The sequence below is a fragment of the Canis lupus genome, chromosome 14 (assembly GCF_048164855.1).
Source record: "Canis lupus baileyi chromosome 14, mCanLup2.hap1, whole genome shotgun sequence".
Taxonomy (NCBI): domain Eukaryota; kingdom Metazoa; phylum Chordata; class Mammalia; order Carnivora; family Canidae; genus Canis; species Canis lupus.
In genome coordinates, this window is record NC_132851.1 from 39504491 (window position 1) to 39531813 (window position 27323).

Here is a 27323-nt window from a genome sequence, read left to right on the forward strand (position 1 = left end):
GACACAGCAGGTGTCTGGGGCCCTGCCTCCTACGCGTCCTGAGGGCGGGTGGTCCGCTCAGCCGGGTGCGGTTTTCCCGGTTTTCCCCTAATGTTTCTCTTGGTCATATTTGCACATAAACAGAACCTGCCTTACGTTCAAATTGTTCCCAAATATGTCGATCACCCTGAAGCAAACGCACGTTTATTTGCAAACAAGCATTACCGCACAAGTGACTGTGTTTGGGATTTTCTCGTTCATCCAGCCGCCTGCTAACTCGGCACAGCCCTGCTGCACAGCAAGAGCACTTTCACTCACCTGCGCCTAAAATTGCAGCGCAACACTCGTCACAGGGAGGCCAAGGGCCCCGGCTGAGGAGGGTTCCGGGGCCGAGTGTGAGTGGGCCTACGCAGGTGTCCACGGTCCCCGCGCAGCAAACGAGCTCAGAGGGAGGGAGGTGGCCCGTGGGGAAACCCAGGGCTCCGCGGGGCGTCCTAAGGCGATGGAGCCTGAGAAGGTTCGCACCTAGATCCTGCTGAAGGAGCGAGAGAGCCGACCCCTAAGACCAAGCAGAGAAGGCTGGCCAAAACTGTGACCAGAAGCCCCGCTTCCCCAGGGGCAAGCCCATCCCTGGGACGTGGCAGGAGTCCAGGCAGGGGACAGGCAGGCTGGGAAAGCCGACCTCAAGCCCAGAGCCCGCACGCCCCGCTGGGCGCCAGCCTGCAAGCACGGGAGCTGGGCGGCCTCTGGGCCCAGGGGCAGGGCATAAGCAGCCTCAGAGGGGGCCGGCGGGACCCTGCAGGCTGGGCCCTCATCCTGTGCCCACACCGACATCGGACACGAGGCCTGGTGACCTGCTCAGGACCCCCCAGTATGGGTCTGTCGGCCTTGAGACCGTCCGGCTCCCACACACGGTCAGAGCGGCCTGTCCTCCGGCGGCGCCGGGCTTGGCATAGGAAGGCCCTGAGCCTGGAAAGCCTGGACTCACGGTGTCGCACGCCACCTGCAAGCACTGACCTCAGTACCGACCCTCGGATGTCATCTGACCCCCAAGACAAACCGAGGGTGGGTGTGGTGATCCGGCCTGCGGGAAGCACCAGGCCCACTGCTGCCCACCCAGGAGAAGGCCAAGCTCCAGAATGGGCCTAGGACAGGGTCCCCGTGGTTGGCCACTTCCCCGCCTGTGCCTGCAGATTCCTGATGAAAATTCCTTTGGAAGGATCTATTTCCATTGCGCTGAGCTGGGCGAGGGCTGCAGCCAAGGCCAAATGGCTCCCCAACTCAGGAGCCAGGTTTGCCCTCGGCTGCGGGGCCAGTGGAGGCCCGAGTCAGGCCCTTGTGTCCCGGAGCAGGGGAGGCCCGGGCTGGGGGCGGGGCAGGCCCCTGTGGCCCCTGGAATGATCCTGGGGCCCCAAGGAGGCAGGTGAGGGGTTGGTGCGGGGCTGGGGAGAGGCTGGACTCCTGGAGGCCGAGGGAAGCGGGTGCGGTCCACACACTCATCCACGAAGACGCACTGAGAGCCGTTGAAAGTGCTGCTGGTGGACCCAGGGGACCTGCCAGAGGCTGCTGGCCGTGGGGCTCACCTGGGCTCAGGTGCAGGAGGAGGAGGGGCCATCATCACCGTTGGACAGACGCAGGACGCAACTCAGCCGGAAGCGAGGCCCGTCCCTCCTCCCGTGTGGTCGAGGGGAGGCCCCGGATGGGTGGCTCACCAGCCACGGTCTGAAGGAGGAGGAGGAATCAGCCAAGGTAAGGGCTGGGGGAGGCGACCCTGCGGTTGACCCCTGGAGCCCAGGGTCTGGAGCCCCACCGCACGCTGCCAGTCCCCCACCCCACCTGGGGCCTCTGAGCTCCTAGCCAACAGGACATCCTGCTCTCCCCTCCTGGCCGCCCCCCAAATAATGTCAACTTCAGGGACCGACAGGGACTGACCTCCTGGTCTCCCCTCTGCCCCTCACGACGGGTGACTGAGACCCCACATTCCCCAAAGACTCCGCCCTTAGCCAAGACCTGGAGGACCTGCCCTTGAGGCCCCTCTTAGCAGCTCTGGCTCCAGGGCCCTGGGGGCACCAGTGGCTGAGCGGCTCTGTCCAGGGAGGCCCCACCACAGGCCTGAGGGGCCCCCAGAGCCACACGAGTCCAGGCCACGTCCTCAGACTGACGGGCCAGTTAGCGTACGGCAGCGCACAGCAACCAGCATCCCTTCTCCAGTTTCACGGCCAGAATTATTTTGGAAAATAAATTTTTGGGGATCCCTGGGGGGCTCAGTCTGCTTTCGGCTCAGGGCAGGATCCCAGGGTCCTGGGATCAAGTCCCGCATCAGCCTCCGCATGGAGCCTGCTTCTCCCTCTGCCTGTGTCTCTGCCTCTCTGTGTCTCTCACAAATAAATAAATAAAATCTTAAATAAATAATTTTTTAAAAAGTCAAATAAAAATGCATTCAAATGTTTACTGAGCACCTCCCGTGGGCCAGGACCCGTGCTGGCCTCTAGGACACAGAGTGTGTGCTGTGTCCTTGTCTTCTCCAGGAACAGCACCCCGAGGCTTCCCTCTGAGCGGAGCCCAGATTGAGGGGGTCCACAAGCAGCCGGGAGAGGCCGCACCAGAAGGGGCGAGGCTGGAGGGAGGAGGAGCAGGCCGGGGCCCTGACAGCTGCGAGAGGGAGGGAAGCCTGGACTGGCCACGGAGACCCGGGCCTGGGCCCGGGGAGACACCAGATGCAGGACATGCGGGGCTGCACCAGGGGCTTCTCCGCACGCGACACTGACGGTTGCCGCAGCGCAGCGCCCAGTCAGCACCTCACCGCTGGCGTCCGGGGAGCTGGATCTGGGGGGCACAGACCCGGCAAATTCCTCCCAGCAGCATCTTGTCCCCCAGGGCTGCGACCCGAGGTCGTGACTGGCCACGGCGGGCACATGGGAAGGATGAAGCTGGTGGGGATGGCACAGCGGGACTGCTGGATGGCTGCTTCCTGAGGACTCCCCCCACCCTGAGGGGCAGCCTGTCCGTGTGGATGGAGGGCTCCAGGGCCCGGGTCCCTGTCCTTTGACATCCTGTGGCCGCGGGAAGGTGGCCTTCACGAGGAACCTTGCACTGAGTCCCAAGCCAGGAAGGGAGCACAGATCCCGGGCGGGCTCGCCAAGCCGCTGGGCTGAGCAGACTCTCAGGAGGCAAATGTGAACGGGGACAGACTGTGCGGAGCCAGTGACCGGAGCCCAGGGGGGGTCGCCTGACTCAGCAGCAGCAAGCGAGGACTGGAAGGGAAGGGGTGTGCGGTGAATTCCTAAGGAGCCCTGGAAGGGCGTGCTGGTGTCCCCTTCCCGGAGCGCAGGGCCCGGGGTGCAGGCCAGCCCTCCTCCCCGACTCCCCCGCCGACACACACGTCACCAGGTGCCTCTGGAGGGCTTTGGGTGAAGCCTTGCTCCCTGCAAACTCCTGCTGTTCCATCCCGAACTCAAGCCCAACGCAGGATGCTGGCCCTGCGAGGGAACCGGCACCACAACCTAAGAAAATTGGGACGAACTGAGAGGAGCCGGAGAGGCCGGAGGTGGTGAGCAGAGCCCGGGAGGGGCCAGAGCCAGGACACCGAGCTGGTGGGGGGGGGGGGGGGCACGGCACGGTCTCCGCAGCTCGCCCAAACCTGAGCTGCGTCTTTCCCCTAAATCCGTTCTACGCTTCCGGCACCCCGGCCTCCCGCACACTCCACCCCTCGTCCCTGGCCCACCTGGCAGCCAGGCCCTGCAGCTTTTGGGGGGACACACTGCCCTGTAGGGGCCCAGGCGCTCCCCCGGCCGCAGAGCTCTTCCTGCCAGACTCTCCTTCACCCCATCTCATGTCCACCCCCCCAGGGCTTCCTCCCGGCTCCCGCTGCCCCTGCTTCCCAGCCCGACAGCACCGACACTGGCTGATTAGGAGCAGCGCTAAAGCCCCAATTTCTTTCTTTCTTTTGTTCTATTTTTTAAATTTATTTGACAGAGAGAGAGAGAGAGAGAGCACCAGCAGGGGGAAGGGCAGAGGCAGAGGCAGAGGCAGAGGCAGAGGCAGAGGGAGAAGCAGGCACCCCTGTGAGCAGGGAGCCCAAAGTGGGGACTCAATCCCAGGACCCCAAGGTCATGACCTGAGCCGCAGGCAGACACTTCACCCACTGAGCCACCCAGGCGGCCCCCCTCGTTCTATTTTTTACATTCTTTTATTCTAATTCCAGGTAGTAAACATACAGGGTGGGTAGCAGTTTCAGTTGTACAGTTTCCTCTTTCACTAAACCCCCAATTTCTTTTTTTTTAAACCCCCAATTTCTAACGCCACGCCTGCCACACTGTTGGTGCTGCGTCCACGGATTCAGGAGGAAAGCAGCAGTGGTATAAAGGGCGACACGGACGGTGTGTCAATCCGATGTCTGTACAGTCAGAGATGTAGTTCAAGCAAGTGGCTCATACAGTCGTGGGGGCTGGCAAGCCCAAGACCCACAGAGCAGGCCAGCAGCCGGGAAACTGAGCAGGCTCGAGGCCAAATCCCTTCTTCCCCGGAAGCCTCAGGTGTCTGCTCTTACAGGCCTTCGACTGACTGGACTGTGTCTACCCATGGGATTCAGGGTCGTCTCCTTGAACTACATGTTGTTACTCTACAAAATCCTTGCACCGCGACATGACGTCCGAGCCAGTGTTTGACCGAACACCTGGGCACCCTAGGCCGGCCACGCCGAGCTGCCCGCTGAACCGGCCCAGATGCACAGGAAGCCCACAGAGGCCGCTGCCCCCGCTGGGGTGTCCGACCGATAGCAGAGGCCTGCAGGGCCCGAGTCGCTCAGCCAGGGTCACAGTCCAGGGTGTTGGAGGAGGGTGGGGGCGGGCCCCCATTGTGAGGTCTGGGTAGAATTCTCCACTAGGGCTGCCTCCAAGCCCGGCCTCAGCCCCACCTGCCTCCTGGGAGCCTGGCCCGGGGCTTCGCGGGCCTCCCCGTCTGACAACAACGCCGACACAGCCGGTAGAGACGCCCGGATGCGGCCTTACCTGACTCCCACGGTCAGGCCCGCCGAGATCTCTGCATAGAGAGCTCCCCCAAAGGGAGCGTGGTGAAGACTCCCAGGTCCGAATTCTCGGAACCTGAAAACCTGACCAGGCGCATGGCTTTGGTTCTTGAAGGACCACGGTCACGAAAACTCAAGGAGTCAGAGAAGAGACGCGTGGGCGCCGAGGGGCGCTGCGGGGGATTTGCAGTAGGGGAGCCGGAGCCCCAGGACGGGGAAGTCCAAGCTATGGGGAGCCAGCTGCCTGGACAGGGGAGCCACTGGGCCAGCAGGCCGAGGAAGGCTCTGAGCACCTGGGTCGGAAGAGCGTGTGGCCAAGGTAACGATGTCCGCAGGGGAAGGCTGACAGGTGTGTCCAACCTCCCAAGGAAAGTGCGCCCCGGCCACGGAGCTGGGTGCTGAGTGTTCGCCCAGTGGATGCTCACTGCTTACCTGCCTGCGGCACACCTAGGCCCTGCGCTGAGCGCTCGGGGGGGTGCACGGGCCCCTGTGTAAAGCGAGCCTGACGGCAGTAGCAGCCAGATGCAGAAAGCCAGGGCGGGGGGGCATGACCCACACGGGCCGCAGGGAAGCCTGCGAGCCCAGGCCGCAGGGCGCTGGATGGAGCAGGTGCCTGCACGGCAGCGTTTGCCCAGCAGAGGAAGGGTCCGTGCCCCCCAGGCCAGGGCAGGGCCAGAGCAGAGAGGGCAAGGAGGAGGGCAGCTCTGACCTCACAATACCCAGAGCCCGCTGGGCCGGCCTTGCAACTCGCAAACCCCCGCGCCCTCCTCCAGGCGGGGCAAGGCCCGGGGCCCTGGGCAGCCTCCAGGTGCAGCCCCCCTCGGGCCGCACCTGCCCCGCTGCCCCGGGGCATGTCTCTGCTCACCAATTATGAGGGGCTTCGGCATCAGATCGAGAGGCTGGTGAGGGAGAACGAGGAACTGAAGAAGCTGGTGCAGCTCATTCGGGAGAATCACGAGCTCAGGTCGGCGATCAAGACCCACTCAGGTGGCCTAGGCATCAGCGGGTTCAGCTCGGGTCTTGGCGAGCCTACGGCCAACCCTTCTCAGCGCCTGGGAAACTGTAAGCGAGCGAGGAGGCGGGGGGGGGGGGGTCTTGGGGAGTCGGTTACAGGCTGCTGGGACAGTGGCCCCAGCCGGGGAGGGGCGGGAGGGGAGGACGTGGGACCTGGGGATGGGGTAGGCCCCAGCGCCACCCAACCCGATGGCCGGAGCCTGCTCTGCTCCTCTCAGCCCCACTTCCAAGCAGCCTCAAAGACAGAATTTCCCAGCTCCAGAACCCACACGTGCCGGTGCCGCCGACTGGGTCCAATAGTCCCTCACCCTCAGCCTCCCCTCCCCTCCGCCACCTGTCGCGCCCCATTCCTCAGCACCTAGAGATGGCCAGTGGGCAGGTGACAGCCCGGGAGCCAGGGGCAGAGGGCGAGTCCTTGGTGCCACCGACTGAGCCCCGGGCTGAGAACACCCAGAGGCCAGGGGGATAGGGAAGAGGCGGGGCAGCAGGTGCTCTGGGGTGGGGGGGCGACTGTGCTGATGGGGGGCGGGAACCAGGTGGCCCAGGAGATAACAGAGGAAACTCCCGGCGGTGGCCGGGTCCCAGGGCGAGGCAGCGGGAGACCGCGGCTCACAGGGTGTCGGTGGGGGTCACACAGGCTGCAGCGACAGAGCCCGGCGTCCCCCGGGGCCTGAACTAGCATCCTTCCCTGAGAGGAGCCCTGAGCTCTCACTGTGTCCGCCGCTGGGCCTCCGCAGCTGTGCTGCGACCCCGGCCCTCCGGGGTGGTACTTCTAGGAAGGCCCCAGTGGTTTCCTACATGCCCCGTCTAAGCCTCTGCATGCCGTTTGGGGCTGATAACGCCCCTCCTTCCGAGCTCCAAGCGCACCCTGGGCCGTCCAGGCCCTGCCACCTCCATCCCCGCAGCTCCCTGCCCTCCGCCCCCAGGCCCCAGCACAAGCTGAGGTCCCTTCCGGGGTTCTTGAGGCCCAGCGACCCCCTGGCACCCAGCTCCCTCCAAAGCACAGTGTTTCTTTCTTTCTTTTTTTTTTTTTTTTAAAGATTTTTTTATTTATTCACGATAGAGAGAGAGAGGCAGAGATACAGGCAGAGGGAGAAGCAGGCTCCATGCCAGGAGCCTGACATGGGACTCGATCCCAGGACTCCAGGATCATGCCCTGGGCCAAAGGCAGGCACCAAACCGCTGAGCCACCCAGGGATCCCAAGCACAGTGTTTCTGATTAAGAAGCACCCCTGGGATCCCTGGGTGGCGCAGCGGTTTGGCGCCTGCCTTTGGCCCAGGGCGCGATCCTGGAGACCCGGGATCGAATCCCACATCGGGCTCCCGGTGCATGGAGCCTGCTTCTCCCTCTGCCTGTGTCTCTGCCTCTCTCTCTCTCACTGTGTGCCTATCATAAATAAATAAATAAATAAAAATTAAAAAAAAAAAAAAAAAAAAAAGAAGCGCCCCTGGCCTGGGATGCCAGCCCCCTGGGCCTGTGCCCCCGCCTCTGCCCCAAGCCTGCTCCCTGCTCTGCTCTCCAAGCTGCCTCCTCAGATCCCTGCCCCAGCCTCTCTGCTATCAGCCCGGCTGTTCATCCCACCGGTCTCCACACACCCCCACAGACCCCGAGGACACAGCCCCCCCTCCTCTGAAGGCTTTACTACAATGACCAGGACATCAGGCCCACAAAAATAAAGACGTGGGGAGGGACAAAGTAGAAGAGATCCCAAAGTTTAAGAAAAAAATAAGTTTTCCCCATTTAGGCTTCATTCTTAAAAGAATCCTTGGACCATGTCAAGGCTTCCACCTCCTGAAGGGTCCAGCTTAGGGGGGTAGGAAGGCTTTGTGGGGGTGAGCCCAGAAGAGACGGGAAGAGGGTACAGGACAAAGAACAGCTTGCGCAAGGAGGGTGCCTGCAGGACCGTGAAACATCAGCATTAAAGCCCAGGCTGTGTGTGTGTGTGTGTGTGTGTGTGTGTGTGTGTGTGTGTGACTGTGTGTTTGTGAGTGAGGGGGTATCAGGGCCAGTGAGATGTGGACGATGTCAGCAGAGGTCAGATGAGCAAGGGGTTCAGGGGACCCTGCAGGGAGCCTGGACCTGTTCCTGATGACCCAGTGGCACCGGAGGTTCCTGGCAGGGGCCCCGTGTCTGTGCTTCCCCTCTGCTGGGAAGGGACCTGGAGGGGACCAGAGCGAGCCAGGCAGCTGGGGAGCCGAGGCTCTCAGGCATCGGGTGGGACCACAGAGGAACCAAGGGGAGAGCAATCAGCTCACGTCATTTAAGAGAATGAAGTACTTGGACGTGAGGGATGAAAGGGCGTCCACAAGGTGTCTCTGTCCCCGCAGAGGCGGCTGGGTGACCGGTGCTGTGGCCTCCTGAGACTACAGAGGTCCCTGTCCCCGGTCCAGCCCAGGGGGACCCATTTCTCTGGCCATGTCCTCACTCCACCCGCTGCCCCTGCCGGTGCCTTGTGGCTCATCTTCCTCGGGGATCAAGCTTTCACTCTTGATTTGCTCTTGTGACCGTGACCTCAACTTCCTCTTTCTGGGCTCATGGCGCTGTGTCCTCCCAAACCTCGGTCCGAGCCCCGCCGTGGTCGGCAGGTCAGCAGGGCCGGGTCAGCAGGTCAGCAGGGCCGCAGGAGGAAAGAGCCTGGCCAGCGACGCCAGTGACACCACCAGTGTGGTGCAAGCGGGCGGCAGCAGTGACGCAACCCTGAGCTCCAGGCAGGGTCAGGGCAGGAGGAAGAGGGTGCAAGGCCGGTGAAGGCTGAAGCCGCAGGAGGGGTGAGCCCACCGAGGAGGGGAGAGCAGAGCCAGCTCAGGAGAGAAGTGGAGATGCCAGGAAACCTCAAAGTGTAACGTCACAGAGGCCATGACACAGCTTGGAGGGGACGTCGTGGTCTCAACAGAATGAGGCTGCTGGAGGGACGAGGGGGCGAGGGAGTGACCCGGGGGGAGTGAGCTGCTTAGACCTGAACCCCAGCATCCGGAGCCACGGCGAGGGAGGAGCGCAGAGCGCCAGAGGGACCTGCCGGCCGGGTTCCTGGAGCAGGGCTGGGGCGGAGCCGGCCGAGCTTCCCCAACGGGGCCCAGCTCCTTAGAGGCGGGAAGGTGCGGGAAAGGTGCCGGAAGCTCTCCCAGCGCCCAGGGAGGGAGGGCGGGAGGTGAGGGAACTGCGGGCGCGGCTTCAGCTTTCCCTGAAGCGGGGATGGGGATGCGGAGCGCGGGCAGGAGCAGCGGTCTGGTGGCGGGGCGGGTCTGGTGGCGGGGCGGGGCTAGGCGGCTTCGGCGGCGGCCGCAAGGTGGGGGCCCTGGAGGCAGTTCGGGTGCAGCTCGGCCCGAGACCAGGCGAGCTGCTGGTGAGGACAAGACAGGCCCGTGCCCTCGGGCCACAGCCCTGGGGAGGCTGGGAGGCCAGGCGACCAGCATCCCTCCGAGCAGGGCGCAGGCCCGGGGTCTGGGTCAGCGGGGGCCACGGGAGCCGCAGGAGGTGACGGCGTGGTGGCTGCCAGCTGCACTGACTTCACACGGAAAGGACAGGCGCCAGGTGCCAGGAGCTCCGGGCCTTGGCTCCACAACCATGGCAGGTGGGAGGAAGAGCTGGGCTGCGCTTAGGCCACCGAGGCCTGGTACTCCTGAGGCTCCGGGGTGAGCAGAGGGCAGATGGACGGGAAGGCAGGGCTGTGGCAGGAGACACGGGTAGCCGACCATGCTCAGGGCCCAGGTGACAGGACAGCGACTGCTCCCCCCCACTGCTCATGCCTGGTCCCTCAACACAGAGGCCGTGGGGGTGGACGGGCAGCTGGGGGTGGGGGGGGCTCTGTAGCTCCTTCTACCTCGTACCCCCCACGCCTCCTTCCCCTCGCCCATCAGCCCCCTCCTCCCTCCGGCTCTTCCCCCTCCCCCTCCTCCAGCCCACTGCCTACTGCCCCTCTGTCTTCTCTTGGGGGCTGCAGGCGGCTGCAAGCTTCCGGGAGCAGGGGGCAGCCTACTTCTTTTTTTCCAGAAGAGCCCTTCTGGGGGGCTCCCAGGCCCCCTGCCCCTGAGTTCCCTTCCCCCTCGAACGAAGTCCACCCGTCCTCCCCGGGCCTTCTCCGGTCGCCCCCCACCCCTCCCCCAGGACCCATCCGTCCTCCATCAGAACCCAGCCCCTCCCCCCAAACCCTCCTCACATCCCTCAGGATCAGGACCAACCCTCCCCCTCAGGATCGTGGTCCCCAGGACACGAACCCACACCTGGGGCCCCGCCCCCCACTCTACCTCCCTCACCAGCATCCTCCCAAGACCTGTCCCCCCTGGGGACCCGACCGCCCTGAGGACCGGTCCTGCTCCTGGGAATCCGTCCCCCAAGGAGGACCCGCCACGCCTCAGGGATGGTCCCCTATCTCAGGACCTGTCACTCCCCTCTCGCTCTTTCCCCCCATTTCCGCCGCGCCTGCGCTCTTGGAAACCTCGGCCCCAGCGGCCTGCGCCCACCGGGTCAGCCCCCTGGGGGCCCAGCCTCTCGGGCTCTGGCCCCGCCGCCGCCCGCTAGGCCCCGCCCCCACGCCGAGCCCCGCCCCCATGCGAGGCCCCGCCCCCGATGCCGTCTCCCGCGGAAACCTGACTCCTCCGGAGCCTGCCTGCAGACGGGGGGGGGGGGGGGGGGGGGGAACAGGTGGGGGCGGGGGACAAGAGCACGGGGGGGCGGGGGCGAGAGGCCAGGCTGCGGACGGGCGCGCGACCCCCTCCTCCCTCCTTCCTCCTCCCTCCTTCCCCCGCGCCCTCCTCCCTCCTTCCCCCTCCTCCTCCTCCCTCCATTCCCCTCCCCCTCCTCCCTCCTTCCCTCTCCCTCTCCTTCCTCCTCCCCTTCTTCCCTCCTTCCTCCTCCCTCCTTCCCCCTCCCCCTCCTTCCCCCTCCCCCTCCTCTGTCTTTCCCCCTCCCCCTCCTTCCTCCTCCCCCTCCCCCCGTCTTTCCCCCTCCTACCCCCACCCCCTCCTTCCTCCCCGCGCCCCCCCCACTGGTCCCTCCCCCACCCCCAGGGGCGGTAGCACGAAGCAGGGGGCTGCTGCTGGGAGGAGCAGGTGGGGATGAGTCACAGTTCCGTGAAATAGTTTAAAGCGTTGTTAACTGCTTTTGTGAACCTATGACCTTTGCGTCCCTGTTTGACTGTAATCATCCCGTGTAGCAAACCAACCTTCCTGGACCCTAAATAAGTCTTAACGTGTGAAATAAATGTAAACGCATTGAATCTAAAACTTTTTAAGGTTCTAATACTATCATCTAAATCTGGGAAGGTTTCAACTCACAAATCAAAATCAATTAAATGTAGATGATAAAAAGATGGGGGGGGCGGGTGGCTGGCTTAGCGCTGGAGCCTGTGGCCTGTGAGCTGCAGGTTGTGCGTTTAAGTCCATGTTGGGGGAACAGGTTAACAAAATCAGTCAGGGGCCCTTGGGTGGCTCAGTTAAGCGTCAGACTTGGTTTCCGCTCAGGTGCTGAGCTGTGGTGGTGGGATCCGGCCCTGGGGGGCGGGGCTGCTCAGGAGGGAGTCCCCTTGAGGTTCTTTCCCTCCACCCTGCCCTTCCCTGCTTGTGGGCACATGGGGGGCACTGTCTCCAATATATAAATAAAATGTTTTTTTAAAAAATCAATTAAGGGGGATCCCTGGGTGGTGCAGCGGTTTAGCGCCTGCCTTTGGCCCAGGGCGCGATCCTGGAGACGCGGGATCGAATCCCACGTCGGGCTCCCTGCATGGAGCCTGCTTCTCCCTCTGCCTATGTCTCTGACTCTCTCTGTGACTATCATAAATAAATAAAATAAAAAAAAATAAAAAATCAATTAAGGACAAATTATAGAAAGATTAAAATAATCACGTTTAGATTTTGCATTCGAATGCAAAGCTATGGGCTGAAATGTCTTTTTTAGTTTTCGTTTAGATTCCAGGTACTTAACATACGGTGTCACCTTAGCGTCAAGTGGAGATTATATGATCCAACACTTCCATACACCTGCCCCCCCACTTCCCCCACCCCCGGCTCAGCTGGACAGGTGCTCACCTTTATCTCCATCTCCGCACCCACCCAACCTCCTTTCCCCATCTCCCTGCTCCTGGGATTCTCCTTGGTGGCCCTGAGGGATCACAGACCCTGTGAGCACTGTGTCCATGACGGAAGCCACCGTGGTCTTGGCCCTGAGCCGTGAACACACCCCCCTCCCTGCTCTGTGCCCCCAGCCGTGCACTGAACTGGCCTCTGAACCACCAGTGTTTTCCCTGTAAACTAAATGCCTGTGACCCTCAGGAATCCTTTATTCTTTTTTTTTTTTTAAAGATTTTTATTTATTGGGGCAGCCCCGGTGGCGCAGCGGTTTAGCGCCGCCTGCAGCCCGGGGCGTGATCTGGAGACCCTGGATCAAGTCCCACGTTGGGCTCTCTGCATGGAGCCTGCTTCTCCCTCTGCCTGTGTCTCTGCCTCTCTCTCTCTCTCTCTCTGCATCTCTATGAATAACTAAATAAAATCTTAAAAAAAAAAAGATTTTTATTTATTTATTCATGAGAGACGCAGAGAGAGAGGGGGGTAGAAACATAATTCAAAAATGTGAATTTTTTTTCTCTCTGTGTCTCATGAATAGATAGATAAAATCTTTAAAAAAAAAAAGAATTTCACATCTCACACGGCTATCTCAGTGGTCACAGTTTAAGCGGTCACTTTATGGACACTTCCTTCTGTGGTCACTTCAAACTCTCTGTGGTTTTTTTTTTAAGATTTTATTTATTCATAAGACACACACACACACAGAGGGAGAAAGAGAGGCAGAGACACAGGCAGAGGGAGAAGCAGGCTCCATGCAGGGAGCCCAATGCAGGACTCCATCCCGTGATCCCAGGATCACGCCCCGGGCCGAAGGCGACGCCAAACTGCTGAGCCACCGGGGCTGCCCTAACTCTCCGTGGTTAAAAGCACACATAGACTTCAAGTCTTATCCTGACCAATTTTCTTTTAATCATCAAGTTTAATCTTTGCTTCCGTTGCCATTGTTTCTTCTTACTGAACACTCGCTGTGGCCCAAGCCCTGTTCTTGGCCCTGGGAAACGTGGCACCCAGGTCCCCCCCGCCCTCGTGGAGCGTCCGCTCCAGTGGAGGGACACAGGTCAAATGGACAAGTCAGAGTAGAGCATGTTGGAGATCAGCGCTGAGGAGGAAGGAGCCCGGGAAGGGGCCAGGCAGCATGCACGCACTGGCAGAGCGGCCGGCAGCGGGACCAGCCCACGAGAGGCCAGACTGTGCCCGGGGTGCTCGGGGAACAGGCAGGAGGCCCCGGGGGCTGGGGCAGAGGGGGGGGAGGCGGGGAAGCCTGGCCCGAGGGGGGACAGGCCAGGCACGGGCCTTGGTGATCCAGCCCTGACAGTGGTGGGCAGGCGGCCGTTTCGACGGGCACAGTCTGGCGGGAGCTTGTGGGGGAAAGCTAGCGTCAAGAGCGGCCAGGAGGGTCACTCGAGATGCAGGCAGGAGACGCCGGTGGGGACCAGGTGGGGCACTGCTGGGGTACCCGCGGGACGCTGGGGCGGCCGAAGGAGTGGCCGGCGGGCAGGGGACAGGGGTGAGCGATGGCAGAGAGTCGGGGTGACGGCAGTGCCCGGGGCCCGAGATGCCCGCTGTCCGGGGCTGGGAGCCGAGGCTGGAGCCCTTAGCGGAGCCGGGAAGAGGCCAGGCCATTCGGGGCGGGCACCAGCGGCCAGCCGCAGGACGGACAGGGCCTGGAGTTCCCCGGGCCCCGAGCCGCAGCAGCCCGCTGGGGGGGAGCACCCCGGGCCCAGGGCCTGGATGCCTGCCAATGCAGGCCTTCGGGGGAGCGCCCTGCGTGGGGATGCCACCCCCACAAGCCAGGGTAGCCCTGAGGCCCGCGGCGGCAATGGGGCCGGGGGGGGGGGGGGTGGTGGCTGCCGGGCGGAAGGATGGAGAAGCCTGGCTGGACAGGCCGCAGGAGGAAGGAACCGATGGAGCCAGCAAGTGCGGGGACTCCCAGACGCAGCCTCGAGGGAAGCGGGGGAGAGCCGGCGGGACAGGGGTCACCCAGGGAGCCCACCAGTGAGCCCCAGCTGACTCCTCACCCAAGTGCTCCTTCCCCACAGCGTCCAGAGCCTCGGAGGAGACCACCTGAGAAGGACACAGGCCCCAGCTCCCGCCCCCGTCCCCCCTTCACCCCGTGGCTCTAGGAGGTCTTCCCAGCCCCTCCAGCTGTCTCCCCCAACCCGGTTCCCCCCTCCAGGTTCTCTCTCCCTGCAGGCTACTTCCCTTTGGCCCCCAAAGTTTTATTGTCTCCTTGACCCTAAAGCAAATATTTCCAAAAAGCCAAAAAAAGAAATCAGAAAAGAACAGAACGGCTGATTTGATTAATGTATTTTAATGTATTCATTCAGAAAACACAAATAACAAAAGTAAAAGAAAAGTAAAGTGGTGGTGGGGACGCCTGAGGCGTCTGCCTTCAGCTCAGGTCAAGACCCCAGGTCCTGGGATCCGACTGGTCATGTCCGCCCCCTGCTAGTGCGGAGCCTGCTTCTCCCTCTACCCCTTTGCCTCCCCCCACGCGCTCTCTCTTTCTCTCTCTCAAATATATAAATAAAATCTTAAAAAATAAAAGTAAAGTGGCAGGACATCTTGCCACACATTGTGCAGGGTCCCAGGGGCACAGATTTCAGCAACAAGCCCAGGGACTTTCGAGGGAATGCAAGAATGCTTCTGAGGGCTCTGCAAGAGGGTAGCTTTAGCAGTGTGCACTAAGGAGCGCTGGAACGTCTGTTTTCAGGGCAAAGAACCAATAATAAAGATTTACGTAGGTATCATGGTCAACATCACTCATCTTCAGGGAAAAACAAATCAGAACCACAACGAGATCCCACCTCACACTGGCCAGAATGGCTAAAATCAGCAAGTCAGGAGACAGCAGGGGTTGGTGAGGATGAGGAGAAAGGGGGGCCCCCTGACCTGCTGGTGGGGATGCAGGCTGGGCAGCCGCTCTGGAGAGCAGTGAGGAGGGTCCTCAAGGGGCTGAATGTAGAGCTACCCTATGGCCCAGAAACGGCCCTACTGGGTACTTATCCACAGGACACGAAAACACTAATTCAAAGGGACACGTGCACACTGTTTACAGCAGCGTCATCAAGAGCCACACTGTGGACGCAGCCCAAGCGTCGGTGGACTTATGGGTGGATAACGAAGAAGCAGCATACACACACACACACACACACACACACACACAAAACGGAATATTACTCAGGCATCAAAAAGAATGAAATCTTCCCACTTGCAACGACGTGGATAGAACTAGAGGGTATGATGCTGAGTGAAAGAAGTCCACCAGAGAGAGACAACTATCACATGATTTCACTCATAGGTGGAATTTAAGAAACAAGCAAATGGAAAAAAGAAAGAAAGAGGCAAAGCAGGAAACACTCTTAGGGCTAGAGAACACCCTGAAGGTCCCTAGAGGGGAGGGGGTGGGGTAGGAAACAAGTGATGGGGCTCGGGGCTGTGCCTGTCCGGATGAGCACCGCGTGTCTTATGGAAACGTTGGATCGCCACCCTGTACACCGCATGGCGTGCGTGAACTACACCGGAATGGAAGTTAAAAATCTAATTAAAAAAGTTTTGTGTAGTAGAATTATTTGCCGCTGGGAAAACTGGAATCAATGTGCATGCCCCAGGACTGGAAGGGGCTCCAGGGATGGTGCAGGTTCACCCCCAGGGCTGCTGGCTGAGGAGGGTGCTGCTGGAGGCCGACCCGTGAAGACAGGGAGGACGCAAGGGCGAGGAGCTCACACAAGGCTGCCTGCCACCTGTTGGTATGTGGCCCTGCAGCTAAGAACGGATTTTACATTTTTAAATGGGAGAAAATCAAAAGAACTCTATTTCTGGATGTACAAAAAGTACATGAGATTCAAATATTAGTGTCTCTGAATAACGTTTTGTTGCTACAGATCCACATTTGTTTCCATGTGCTGGTCCGAGGCGGCCTTGGCAGCAGGGCAGCTGGGTTGTGTTGCTGCAACACAGAGCAGGTGGGCTGCAAAACTGGCAATATTTATCAGCAGCCCTTCCTAGACAAGGCGCATCGGCCCCTGAGCTACAAAACACGGGGAGAAGGTCTTCGAGGCAACACGGAGCTTCGTGTTATGACCAGCAGTGGGGTGACAGGACAGCCAGTAGTTTGTAATGTGTGTGCGGTTTTTTTTTAAGATTTTATTTATTTATTCATGAGACACAGAGAGAGACAGAGACAGAGGCAGAGGGAGAAGCAGGCTCCCTGTGGGGAACCTGACGGGGGCTCAACCCCAGGACCCCGGGGTCACGACCCGAGTGGGAGGCAGATGCTCAACCACTGAGCCCCCAGTTGCCCCCAGTAATTTCCAATCTTATTTTGACTTCTCTGTAGCTCTGTTCTTTCTCCACAGTGAGCACACATGGCTTTTATGACAACAACAAATGTGGCAGTTTTCAATTAAAATGCAGACTCCCCCAAACCTTCCCAAACCTTGGTCATCAAGGGCACTCTCAGACACCCCAGGACAAACCTAGGGCTCTCGGGCCCCCACACGGGATCCAGGAGTGTAGAGCAGCAAGTCTAGGCCAGACCCACCCTCTTGAACCTGTATTTACTGTTCCCAGAGACACTGGGCAGGGACAAGCCACCACTGGTGCCGCTGAGCCCGTGCGCTTATTCTCGCTCTGGCCGCCCTGTGGGTCCCCCACCTGGTGAGGCTAGGCTGTCCCCACAGGAACAGTGGTCAGGGGGCCTGGGCCCACCCCTCCCCACCAGGGAACATGTGGGTCAACTTGGCAACCGGGGAACCAGCCCCCTGGAGACCCTCCCCATCGAGAGGTCAGCATCTCTGTTCATGGGATGGTAGGAGGGGTGGGCAGCTGTGGAAGGGCCCTATGATGTCTCCCTCCGAAGACGGAGAGACAAAGGGCCAGGCCCTCCTGGGGGATCTGCCGGCTGCCCCCAGGCCCCCCTCGGAGGTACAAGGTCATGGTCTGGCCCACCCAACAGAGGTGGCTCACCGTTGGTCAGCTCATCAGAGGCAAACAAAGGGGCACCGTGGCCTGGGCCCTGCCTTGGCAGGCGACAGCCCCTCCCCACGGGCCTGCTGGGGTCTCAGCGCTCTCTCTGTGTCCCCCAGGTGTCTTCCTGCCCCAGGCCCCGGCAGCAGCAAACGAACCCGTCCTGGAAGAACTGGGGATTCTGACCCTGGCGCCCCTGGCCGACGTGCTATGCAGCCCGCAGCCCAGCCCTGCGGCCGCCCCCATCGTGAGCCCCCTGACGGGCCCCCTCAACTCGCTGCTGCCCGGCCCGGGGTCCGTGTCGCAGAGCAGCCCGCTCACCGGGCTCCTGAGCGGCCACCTGGCCGGCCCCGTGGCAGTGTCCCCGGGGGGCATGCTGGCCAGCTCCCTGGGTCTGCCCTCCGCCGGCCCTATGCCCCTGGGCAGCCCCCTCATGGGCCCGGTGGCGGGCTCGGTGGCCGTCTCTCTGGGCAGCCCCCTGCTCACCTCCACGGCCGCACCTCTCGGCATCTCTCAGAACCTTCTGGCCACCCCCCTGAGCAACCTGGTGCTGCCCGAGGCCCCGAGGGGGCCCCAGCCGTTTGCCGGAGCAGGGCCCGCGGCCCAGGGTAAGCGACGGGGTGGGGGGGGGCCAGGGCGGGTCCGCAGGCCGGCCTCGCTCTCACCCTCCTCTTCTCCTCCCTGCCACCCCCCGCATCTCCAGTCCCCATGTCCACGGAGCATCCCCGGCTGGCCCAGGACCTGGATCCCCTCAGCATGACGTTTGTGGGTTCTCCCATCCGTACCTCCACCCCTATCACCACCAGGAGCGCACCTGGACCCATGACCACCTTCTCCTACGGCAGCTCAGACGTCAGGCCCCAGCCCAGTGCCACTCAGGGACAAGCAGTCCCTGTGCCTGTCCCCAGCACCACAACGGCCCCCCCGGTGGACACAGTCCTCGCCCCTGCCCCTACTCCCGCCCCCCCTCCTGTCACCCACTACACCCCCTCCAGCACCCCCCACATCACCCCGTACCCCCCCCAGTCCCCCACCCGGGCACACCACCCCCCCACCCAGCCCTTGCCCACCTCTCACTCCCCTCCACGAAACCCCCACTCCCCGCCCCGAACCTCGTCCTCCCCGGCTTCGATCAACGACACCCGGGGCCCACGTGGCTCAGAAACCTCTCGCAAAAGCATCCTCGAGTTGGAACGGAAGCTGGCTCACCGCAAGACCAGCAAGTTCCCTGAGAGCCCCCGAGGTCAGTGACATGCGCTCAACACAAGAGGGGGTGTCCCCTACGCACTCGCGGACCTCCCTGGCACTGGCCTGGGCCGCTGACCGTGGCCGCTGAGCACTGCTTCCACCCCCTGTCGTCCCCAGAATCAAAGCAGCTGGCCTGGGAGAGGCTGGTGGGGGAGATCGCCTTCCAGCTGGACCGCAGGATCCTGTCCAGCATCTTCCCGGAGCGCGTGCGCCTCTACGGCTTCACAGTCTCCAACATTCCAGAGAAGATCATCCAGGTGTGTGGCGCCCTCTCCCACGCACCGCCTGTCAGGGACAGAGAGCTCGCTGGCCGTGCAAGGCTGCTGGGGGGCCCTGGCCCTGGGGTCCAGCCTGGCCAAGCACGTCAGAATCCGAGGACACCCTGGGACGGAGGAAGCACGGTGTTCAGTCCGAGGGGCAGGGGGAGTACAGGGCACCTGGCATCAGGAGCCTGTGGTCCGAGGGGTATGGCCCCCCAGAGGACAGGGCGGGGGTGGGGGCTGAACATGGTCAGGCCTGCACTGCGATCACCTCCCCATGGCCACCTCTCAGCCCCAGGGCCCCCCTAGACTAGCAGAGCTAATGCTTTCCCCACCCATTGGGACCCTCAAGGGTCACTGGGGTGACCCAGGGGAGGCAGGTCCCAGAACCTCTGAGCAGGGGGCAGCCTCATGGCCAGGGCCCTCAGGCACAGGCTGGTTCCAGCATACTCTTAGCAGGCCGCTCACCGAGCCGGCTGCCGCTGAGGGGCACAGAGGACAGGACTTCGTAGGGGTGCTGGGCGCTGTACCTCGGCCCCACGTGCCGAGCTGAGTCACCGGATATGGGCGGTGCGGCTGACGGTGTGTGCCCCTGCGCGTGTGCCCCTCCCCACGCCCCGTGGACGCGCCAGCTCTGGGCGGCCACTTGGCCTCCTCTGGGCAATAGTCCTCTGTGCTCCCCCACCTCTCTCCGTCCCTCCCTCCGCGTCTTTATCTGCAGGCTATTTGTATCCAGGCTTGAGCGCGCCCTTTCCTTTGTATCCTTCGGTTAGGTTTTTAATTTGAATGTGGTCAGAATTATCCACTTTGCCTTCACTGCTTGTGCGCTTTGGGTCTCCCTTGCGGCTAGAGCGGTGGAGGGCGGAGGGCAGCTGAGTCACCTCCCAGTCCCACGAGCGAGCGTGGGGTCTGGCCGCCACTCTGACACCCCCGACCCTGGTGTCCCCCACGGGGAGGGGGGCAGAGCAGGGGCGCCTCCCTTCTTCCAGGCTGTCTCTGCTCCCCCCCTCTTTGCTCCTCGACCGTCCGTCAAGTTCCAGGAAAAACCTAGGTCGAATGTGTAGTTCCGTACTGCTTTCCGGATTAGGCTGGGGCTGGGCTGCCTTCACCTTGCCGGTGGGGGTGGGGGGGGTTCCCGTGCACTTGCCGTTTCTGCTGCTCGCGTCAGCAGGGCCCACCTGGTCACGTTCAGTCCCACGAGGCTTGAGGCGCCTCCAGGACGTCTGCCGCCACTGCCGGGTCCCGAGGGCAGATTGGCCCCGGCTGTTTAAAAACTGGCGGACAACACAGCAGAAGCACAGTATTTGTGTCTCTAAGATGCTGTGTCTGATATCACTGGCCAAGATGCATGTAATGAACACAAGTCCAGCTGCCCACATAGAAGCCACATATGAAATTGTGAAAGAGGCTTCCTACTGCTTGAGGATGCCGTCCGGATGGAAGGAGGTAGAGACACATCACCCCCGACGCAGGAGCTGGCTGGGCAAGCCGAGTCCCACCCCGGCTCCTCACTTCGCGGGAATCACTGCCTACGCCACCGTCGTACAACGGTCATCGTCATCACTCTAAGTGGCAGCTTGTAGCGAAGAGGTGGGAGATGAGAGCAGGATGTGAGGCCCTCTCCTCTGGCAGCCGCAGGAGTCCTTGGCCAGTGGCCAGCGCCTCGACCACCATCTGGCAGCCAGCGGCGGGGAGGCTGGGCTTCCACCAAACACTCATCCGCTTATTGTGCCCCATGGCCACCTGCACCTCTTCCAGGGCCATTGGCCCCATACACCTTCCATCGGCAACGACCAGTGCTGCCAGGTCATACCCTTGCCGCCCAAACTGCAGGGGAGCGCCGCCCACCCCGGGAGCCCAGCTGCGCAGAAACTGCCCTCGAGGCCAGGCAAACACCCCCTGGCCGGACCTCTGCAGAGCCCACTGCAGGTGGATGACGTCTGATTCCACCTGAGGACCGTGAAGCTGCATCCTGCTCCCCGGGCCAGCCGGCCCGCCTGCTTGCCTGGCCCTCGTGTTGGTTCCTCTCAGCATCCAGTTCCACTTTGCCCAGATTTTCATTTCCCTTCCTCAGAGCATCTTGTTTCCCTGCACGTGGAACTCCAGCATCGGTAGTTGCTAGAATCCCTAAAGTCCATCCCGGCCCCCGACCTGCTCAAGCCTGGCTCGTCTGCTTCACGGACGCCATAAGGGTGACAGGAAAAGCTTTAATAGAGCCGCACTGCTGAGTGAGGACTTGTTGACCGTTTTCTCTGAATCTGGGCCATCTTTTTTTTTAAAAATTCACAGACTGTTCCTGTGCCATCTTTTAAGCTCAAGTAAAAGTTGTCACCTCTTCTGCCCAGTTGCAAAGGCCTCCTGCTGGGGGACCGGGTGCTCTTAGCTTTCCTTCCGGCTCCCAGTCATAGCAGGCCCGGAGTCCAGCCACGTCCGTGTGAGGGTCGCGGGGTGGCTGTGTCTGGCTGGGTCCCGGGGCCTCTGGTGCCCTCTGGGGTCCTACTCACAGGCCTGCAAAGGATGGATGGTCTTGTTTTTTGCATAACGTTTCGTTTCCCACTACCATGCCAAACTCTTTTTCTGGTTCTAATAGCCTCTACGTCATCTTGGCCTTTGTATGTAGACAATCATATTGCACACTATTGAAGAGACGCAAACAGGGGCACCTGGGTGGCTCTGTCAGCTAAGCGTCTGCCTTCTGCTCAGGTCATGATCTCAGGGTCCTGGGTTCGAGTGTTGCATGGATGGGGCTTCCTGCTCAGCCGGGAGTCTCCTTCTTCTTCTGCCCCTCCCCCTTGTGCGCACCCTCTGCCTCCCAAGTGGATAAATAAAATCTTTAAAAAATAAACACAAGAAAATTAAAATAGATAAAACAGCAGCAACCCCATCCAGTTTGAGACTCGCCTAGGAACACGCACATCAAGGGTGCCTGTTAAGTACAATGTGTGTCCCAGGCTGTTGGCCAGATCTTCCTCAGTCAAGCTCCTGGCGGCAGATAACAGAATCCACACTAGCTGATGTAAACAGGAAGACGTTTATTAGAAAATTTTAGGTGAGGACGCCAGGGTGGGTACAAGAGCTGGTGCAGCTGCCCCTGAAGACCCAGGCTCACAGCCCCTGCGCCCTGGCTCCCGGGGAGCCTGCCCCCAGGGCACCACAGCCCCCAGGCAGGCGCCTCCACCCGCGCAGAAGCCTGGGTGGCAGGTGCCCAAGCCGCAGGGCGTCCGGGAAAGGCTCTCAGCTCCAGGCAGCCGTGCAGCCGAACAGAAGCCGGAGGAGGCAGCTTCTGCGTCGCCCACGCCAGGGTACGAAGTCTTTCCTCGTCCTCATTTCTTGAGAGCTCTGGGGTCTCTTAACCATGAAGAAATATATTTTTTTAACAATGTTTTTCTATCATTGAAAAGATCACATGAGGTTTCCCAGCCTGCTTTCTGCCCTAACACCCAGCGGCGCGGGAGAGGGTGTTCGGATCCTAAACCACAGCGGCCCTGGCGGCGTCAACGCCCCGCGATGCGGAGCGCGGTCACCTGCGATCCTGCAGCCCCGGAGCGCGCCCGGGGCTCTCTCCGTCCCTCGGCCGCGCGTTGGGACCCGGCCCACCCCGGGCGGGACCCCAGGGCCCGGCGGGGGCGCAGGGGCGGAGCTTGAGGCCGCGGTGCCGTCCCATTGGCTCGAGCTCGGTGACGTCAGGCCTCGGGGGCGGGGCCGCGGGAGCCTAACCCGGGCGGGGCGGGGCCGCGGGAGCCTAGCCCGGGCGGGGCGGGGCGCGCTCCGGCTCCGTCCTCCAGGCTCCGTCCCGACGCTCGCCTGTGCTGAGCCACATGCGGAGCCCTCTCGCGGACACGTGCCCGGTGCGGTGGGAGTCCCGGGGCGGAGAGACGGGCGCTGAGCACCTGCCCGCCTCCTGGAGGTGCGCGCGCCTTTGCTCACAGCCGCGCTCTCCTCCACGATGCTCCAGCGCCAGGTGCTCTGCCCGCAGACTTCCCCCGCGCACACATCTGCACCTTTGTCACCTACCCTGGACCAAACTGCTGCCACCTTGCTGGCCGCCGCCACCCTTCCCGCTGCAGCTACCCACTCCACTCCGATTAGGAGGCGTCGGGTGCATGCCAAGTTCATGCCAAGTAGTCGCACCCTCGGGGAGCTCCCCCACTCCCGGGCGGCCTTCAGTAAATAAGCAAAGCCCTGCCCATGTACGCCAGGGCTTCAGAGCTGATACATGCTGGGGGGCAGGAGAGCTTAGGGTGGGAGCGAGGCGCTGGGGTGGCGGGCTCCGTCACCACACGGTGGCCTCATCCGGGCCAGCTCCAACACCCTGGGAAGGCCCTCCTCCCTCCATTCCTGGGAAACGCAATTCTGCCCAATGAGCGAGCCCACTGGTGTGTCCTATGGAACTAGGGTCCCCTCGTGGTGGTGCAGACCAGCACTGATGCTGTGCTCAGCACCGCTGGAGATACCTCCTTTAATCTTCAAAATAGCCATCAGGTGGTTTCCTTCCTCTCATAGTAGGGAAACTGAGGCTCAGACCCAGTATGGTCACTGAAACAGCCATTGAAACTGGCTCTCCATGTGACCCCCTGCTCTGCGCTCCGCCTCCCAGCACCTTCTGCGCCATGCATGCTGTTCCTTGTCCTGGAAGCTCCTTTGCTCCCATTGTCCTCATCCTTCAGAGGAAGCCCAGGCATCCTCTCCCCTCCAGAGACCCTCACCCCGGCAGCCGGTTGCTCCCCGTGGCAGCACTCCCAGTACCGTCTTCCTCCTGGGCTTTGTTATCCTTGTAAACTCAGCAGGCTTTGCTCAGCGCCCCACACAGGGCAGGACTGAGAATCTGTGGGATGAATAGACAGGACCTTCACCCTCTCTTGCCAGCTTCTGCCCATCCCCTTATATGGCCGGCACGATCCTTTAGAGTCACAAAGCCAACGGACCAGGAATCTCTGGCCCTTTACGACAGGGCCCCCCACCATGCTCTGCTCAGCCCTGCCAGCTTCTCGGTGCCGGGAGGCATGGTAGGGACTCATGCCCAGTGCTCCCTGGCTCTGGCGGGGTCCTTGTCCTGCTTCTCCCCACTCACTGCCCTCACCTGGCCCTCCGCTCTCAAGGGGTCATGTCCTTGGGGCAGACCTGGCCTGTCTCAGTGTCAATATGCCCACACTCCTCTCCCCTGTCCAGCACCCTGGCAGGGTGGGTGCCGTGCGCTTCCCCTGGACCTGTGCTCCTATCTGGGGCTCCATACACCCAGTGTGGCACACAGCAGGATTGTGCTCCCCAGGGGGAGCAGATGATGGGTCCTGACATCCCCACAGGGGGACGAGGCTTAACGCTGTCCACCCACTGCGCTCTGTGCCGTTCGGCATGAAGAGCTGCAGGTTCACCATTTACCCAGAGAGTCGGCTGAGCTCCCTGCTGTCTGACGTGGGGAAGGAAATGATGGATGGAGAAGGCTTAGGAGCCAAGAGGAGCCTAGAGTCAGGAAGCCAGGCTTGTCCTGGTGCTGACTGTGCACTGAGTGCTGAGCAGAGGGCTCTGGGTGCATCTGCCAGAGGTCAGGGGTCATGTTAGCTGAGCCCAGCCATGAGTCCAGTGCTCTGTTCACATGACCATCGGGGGAGGAGAGGACAGGGGATTTTCCTGGAGAAGGTGAGGCCAAACACGTTGTTTTGAGGGCTTAGAAAGCAGCCTGGTGGGCATCCAGGGGACGGCTGGAAGGGGGTGCATGGGGCCAGATAGGCCCTAACCCCAGGAGGTGCAGCAGTGGGAAGTGCAGGGGGAGATCAGTCAGGGCGAGACCCTGTCCAACTACTGCAGACCTGTCACTCGGTGGGCCTGGGGACAGCTGCGTCATTGGTAGGACTCGGTGCAAATGAAAATACAGGGCTCTTTGTTCAAAATTTATAAAGAACTTCAGGGTGACTACAGCAGAGCATGAAGCAGAGTGTGGGCTCTTCTGAACAGGGTCCCTGAGTGCGTGTGCAGGTCACATGCCCAGGGGGTGATGGCAGGAGCCGAGAGGAGGGGCTGGCTTCCTGCTTCCTCCTGAGATGTTGGGATGCAGTCACTGCCTGGTTGGGGGCCCCAGGCAAGGAAGAATTGCGTGGGGACCCACCAGTCGCTGCCAGTCCCCAGGTCCAGGTACCAGGAGGGGTCACCAGAGGGGTGGTGGGACCCCCAGCGCTGAGACCAAGGGTGCTTGGAACAGAGAAGGGGCCTGGAAAGGAGGTGGAGGCCTCAGGGCGGGGAGTAGCAGGAGGCCTGGGAAAGCCCCTCAGTGGTATGGCCAGCCCCCCACGGTCATTAGGGACCCCTGTCCTCCTTCCTTCCCAGCCATGCTGTCAGCATTTCATGACCTCAGCTCAGTCCCAAATCCCCGCTGGTGGAGAACCCTCCCCTGCAGCTCAACCCACTAGGTTGGAGCCTCTCCCCCAGGACCTCCGGGAACCTCTAGCACACCCCGGGACCTCCAGGAACCCCAGCACCCCCACAGGCACAGTCGCCCCTCTCCTGCCTTTGTACCAGTGCAGGGTGGGAGGGACCCTGATGGCCACTCTCCCCTCAGGCCTCCCTGAACCCCAGCGACCACAAGCTGGATGAGGAGCTGTGCCAGACGCTCACACAGCGCTACGTAACCATCATGAACCGGCTACAAAGCCTGGGCTACAACGGGCGGGTGCACCCGGCGCTGACCGAGCAGCTGGTGAACGCCTATGGCATCCTGCGCGAGAGGCCGGAGCTGGCTGCATCCGAGGGCAGCTCCTACAGCATGGACTTCCTGCAGCGCGTGCTGGTGGAGACCGTGCATCCCAGTGTGCTCACTGATGCGCTGCTGTTGCTCTCCTGCCTCAGCCAGTTGGCACGTGACGATGGCAAGCCCATGTTCATCTGGTGACACTGGCTCCTGCCACCCTGCCCCGCATCCCGGTGCAAGGCCATTAAAGCTTCCACAGATGCGCTAGCCACGGACAAGGCTCAGACCTGAACTCTTGGGTGGTGCCGCCTGTCCTGGGGTGGCTGGCCAGCACCTCACCCCCCCCCGGAACCCCTTCAATCCTGCCTGCTCTGGGGCTCCATGCCCAGCCCAGGGCCCTTCGTGAGAACCCCAAGACCAAAGCTTGGCAGTGTTCAAAGGTCCCATAGCTTCCCTCACCTGGCAGTGGGAGTAGGAGGGGCCCCTGACACCGGGACGGGGAAGAGCAGGAGGCCGCAGGAGCCCAACCGGCAGGAAGGACTGCGGTGGCGCAGCATCAGTGCCAGGCGGGAGCTGAAGCCTAGGTGCAGAGCGGAAGGCAGAAGCGGGAGGCACGGGATGTGGATGTGGGAATCCCCTCTGCACTGGGCTGGGAAGAGGGGAGGGGGGAAGGGCAGGGAGGATGGAGGTGGGGTGGGGGTGGGGGTCAGTCGGGACACCAGGAGGGCAAGGGCCTGTGGACAGTGCAGGAAACCAAGCAGTGCAGGCAGGATGCTCATCCTTGGGAGGCTGTGAGTGGAGGGAGCCCATGGGTGGCCTGGGGCCACGGGGGTGGGGGACAGTACAGGACCTGTCTGAGGAGGCCAGAGAAGCTGGAGCTGCAGTGGGAGGCAGAGGCGAGCTGAGGAGGGGGAATGAGGACCCCAGCAGAGCAGGCCCCTGAGCACCAAGGCTTGCCTTCCAGAAGACTCCGCAGGCAGAGGAATCTTAGCCGCCACCAGCAAGGAATGCAGGGAAGGAGAGGGTCCGGGGTTCCTGGGTGCGCTAGAGCCCTCTCCCAGGCGCTCCCTGCCTCCTCGCCCTCCCCACTCCCGGGCCTGCTGCTTCGGGGATCCAGCCAGACCCGTGGGGAAGGCAGGGAGGACTCTGCGTACAGATAGGTAGACATCCGTAGATAGAAGTGTCGCTCTGCCTGCGGGGAGGCCCAGCATCACCTACCTGGAAGGGGCCACCCCGCCAGCACCAGATCTTGGTCCTGACGGGGATCAGGATTCCGGAGAACCGGGAGGGGAGGCGGAGCCAGAAGACCCTCCACCGCCCTGCCCGCGCGGTGAAAGGCAGCCCCGACTCAAGCCACAGGGCAACGGAAGAGCCAACCTGGAGCGCGGTGGGGTCTGGCCCACAGCTCAGGTCCGACAGGTGGGGGCCCCGCGGAAGCCCCGACAGAGCGAGGCAGCGCGGCCCTGGGAGCCGACCGAGCCGGTGCGGGTGGGCCCCGGTGGGGAGCTGGTTTCCGTGCGGCTCGCGTGCCCGGGGGCGGGGCGGCGGCACAGGCCGAACCAACGGCCCCTCACCCCGGAGGGGGAGCTCCCTGGGGTAGGGTCCGGGCGCCGGCACCGCGGGGGCCTCGGGGAAGCTCTGCGGGGCGCCCCGGGGCTGGCTGGCTCCTGTGGCTTTGAACTCAGTTGCTGGACGTCGCAACCCGGGGGGTGGGGGGGCGGCCGGGGCCGCACGACCGCGGGGGCGGCAATTCCGCGCTGACCCGCGGGGCGGAGGGACGGAGCCGGGCCGGCGCCGCAAGGGCTGCTTCTCCCGAGGGTGCCAGCTGCACCCGGGCCCCGCTCCCGGCGCGCAGGCCTGGGGGCTCCCGCGGCCCTCAGCGGAGGGCGGGGCGGGGCGAGGAGGATCCGAGGCGGGGCCGCGACGCCAGGGGCTCTTTCGCTTTCCCTTTTGTTCCGTGCAACGACGAGTCCGCGCGGGGGAGGGGAGCGCGGCTCCCGGGCGCCGGTTTCGCCCGCGCCCGCGTCCCCACGGGGCGCCGCAGCTTCCCCGCGCCGCGCACAGGCCGCGCCACGCAGCCTCGCCC

At 62.4% G+C, this 27323-nt stretch overlaps 1 protein-coding gene and 2 long non-coding RNA genes across 3 annotated transcripts; 1 reads left to right on the forward strand and 2 right to left on the reverse strand.

Moving 5' to 3' along the window:
• Window positions 1-81: 81 nt before the first annotated feature.
• LOC140604318 (uncharacterized) lies at window positions 82-6062 on the reverse strand. Its single transcript, XR_012007278.1, has 3 exons — window positions 5438-6062; window positions 1563-1701; window positions 82-538 (listed from the first exon to the last, which is right to left on the reverse strand). It is a non-coding gene; the product is annotated as an uncharacterized lncRNA (long non-coding RNA).
• Window positions 4876-25509, forward strand: SPATC1 (spermatogenesis and centriole associated 1). Its single transcript, XM_072775548.1, has 5 exons — window positions 4876-6067; window positions 17167-17655; window positions 17751-18290; window positions 18413-18552; window positions 25109-25509. Exons 1-5 carry the CDS (start codon window positions 5857-5859, stop codon window positions 25436-25438), a joined length of 1710 nt encoding a protein of 569 aa, XP_072631649.1. The 5' UTR covers window positions 4876-5856; the 3' UTR covers window positions 25439-25509.
• LOC140604306 (uncharacterized) lies at window positions 21573-27299 on the reverse strand. The gene is made up of 5 exons (XR_012007259.1): window positions 26456-27299; window positions 25697-25817; window positions 25237-25455; window positions 23262-23380; window positions 21573-21903 (listed from the first exon to the last, which is right to left on the reverse strand). It is a non-coding gene; the product is annotated as an uncharacterized lncRNA (long non-coding RNA).
• Window positions 27300-27323: the final 24 nt, after the last annotated feature.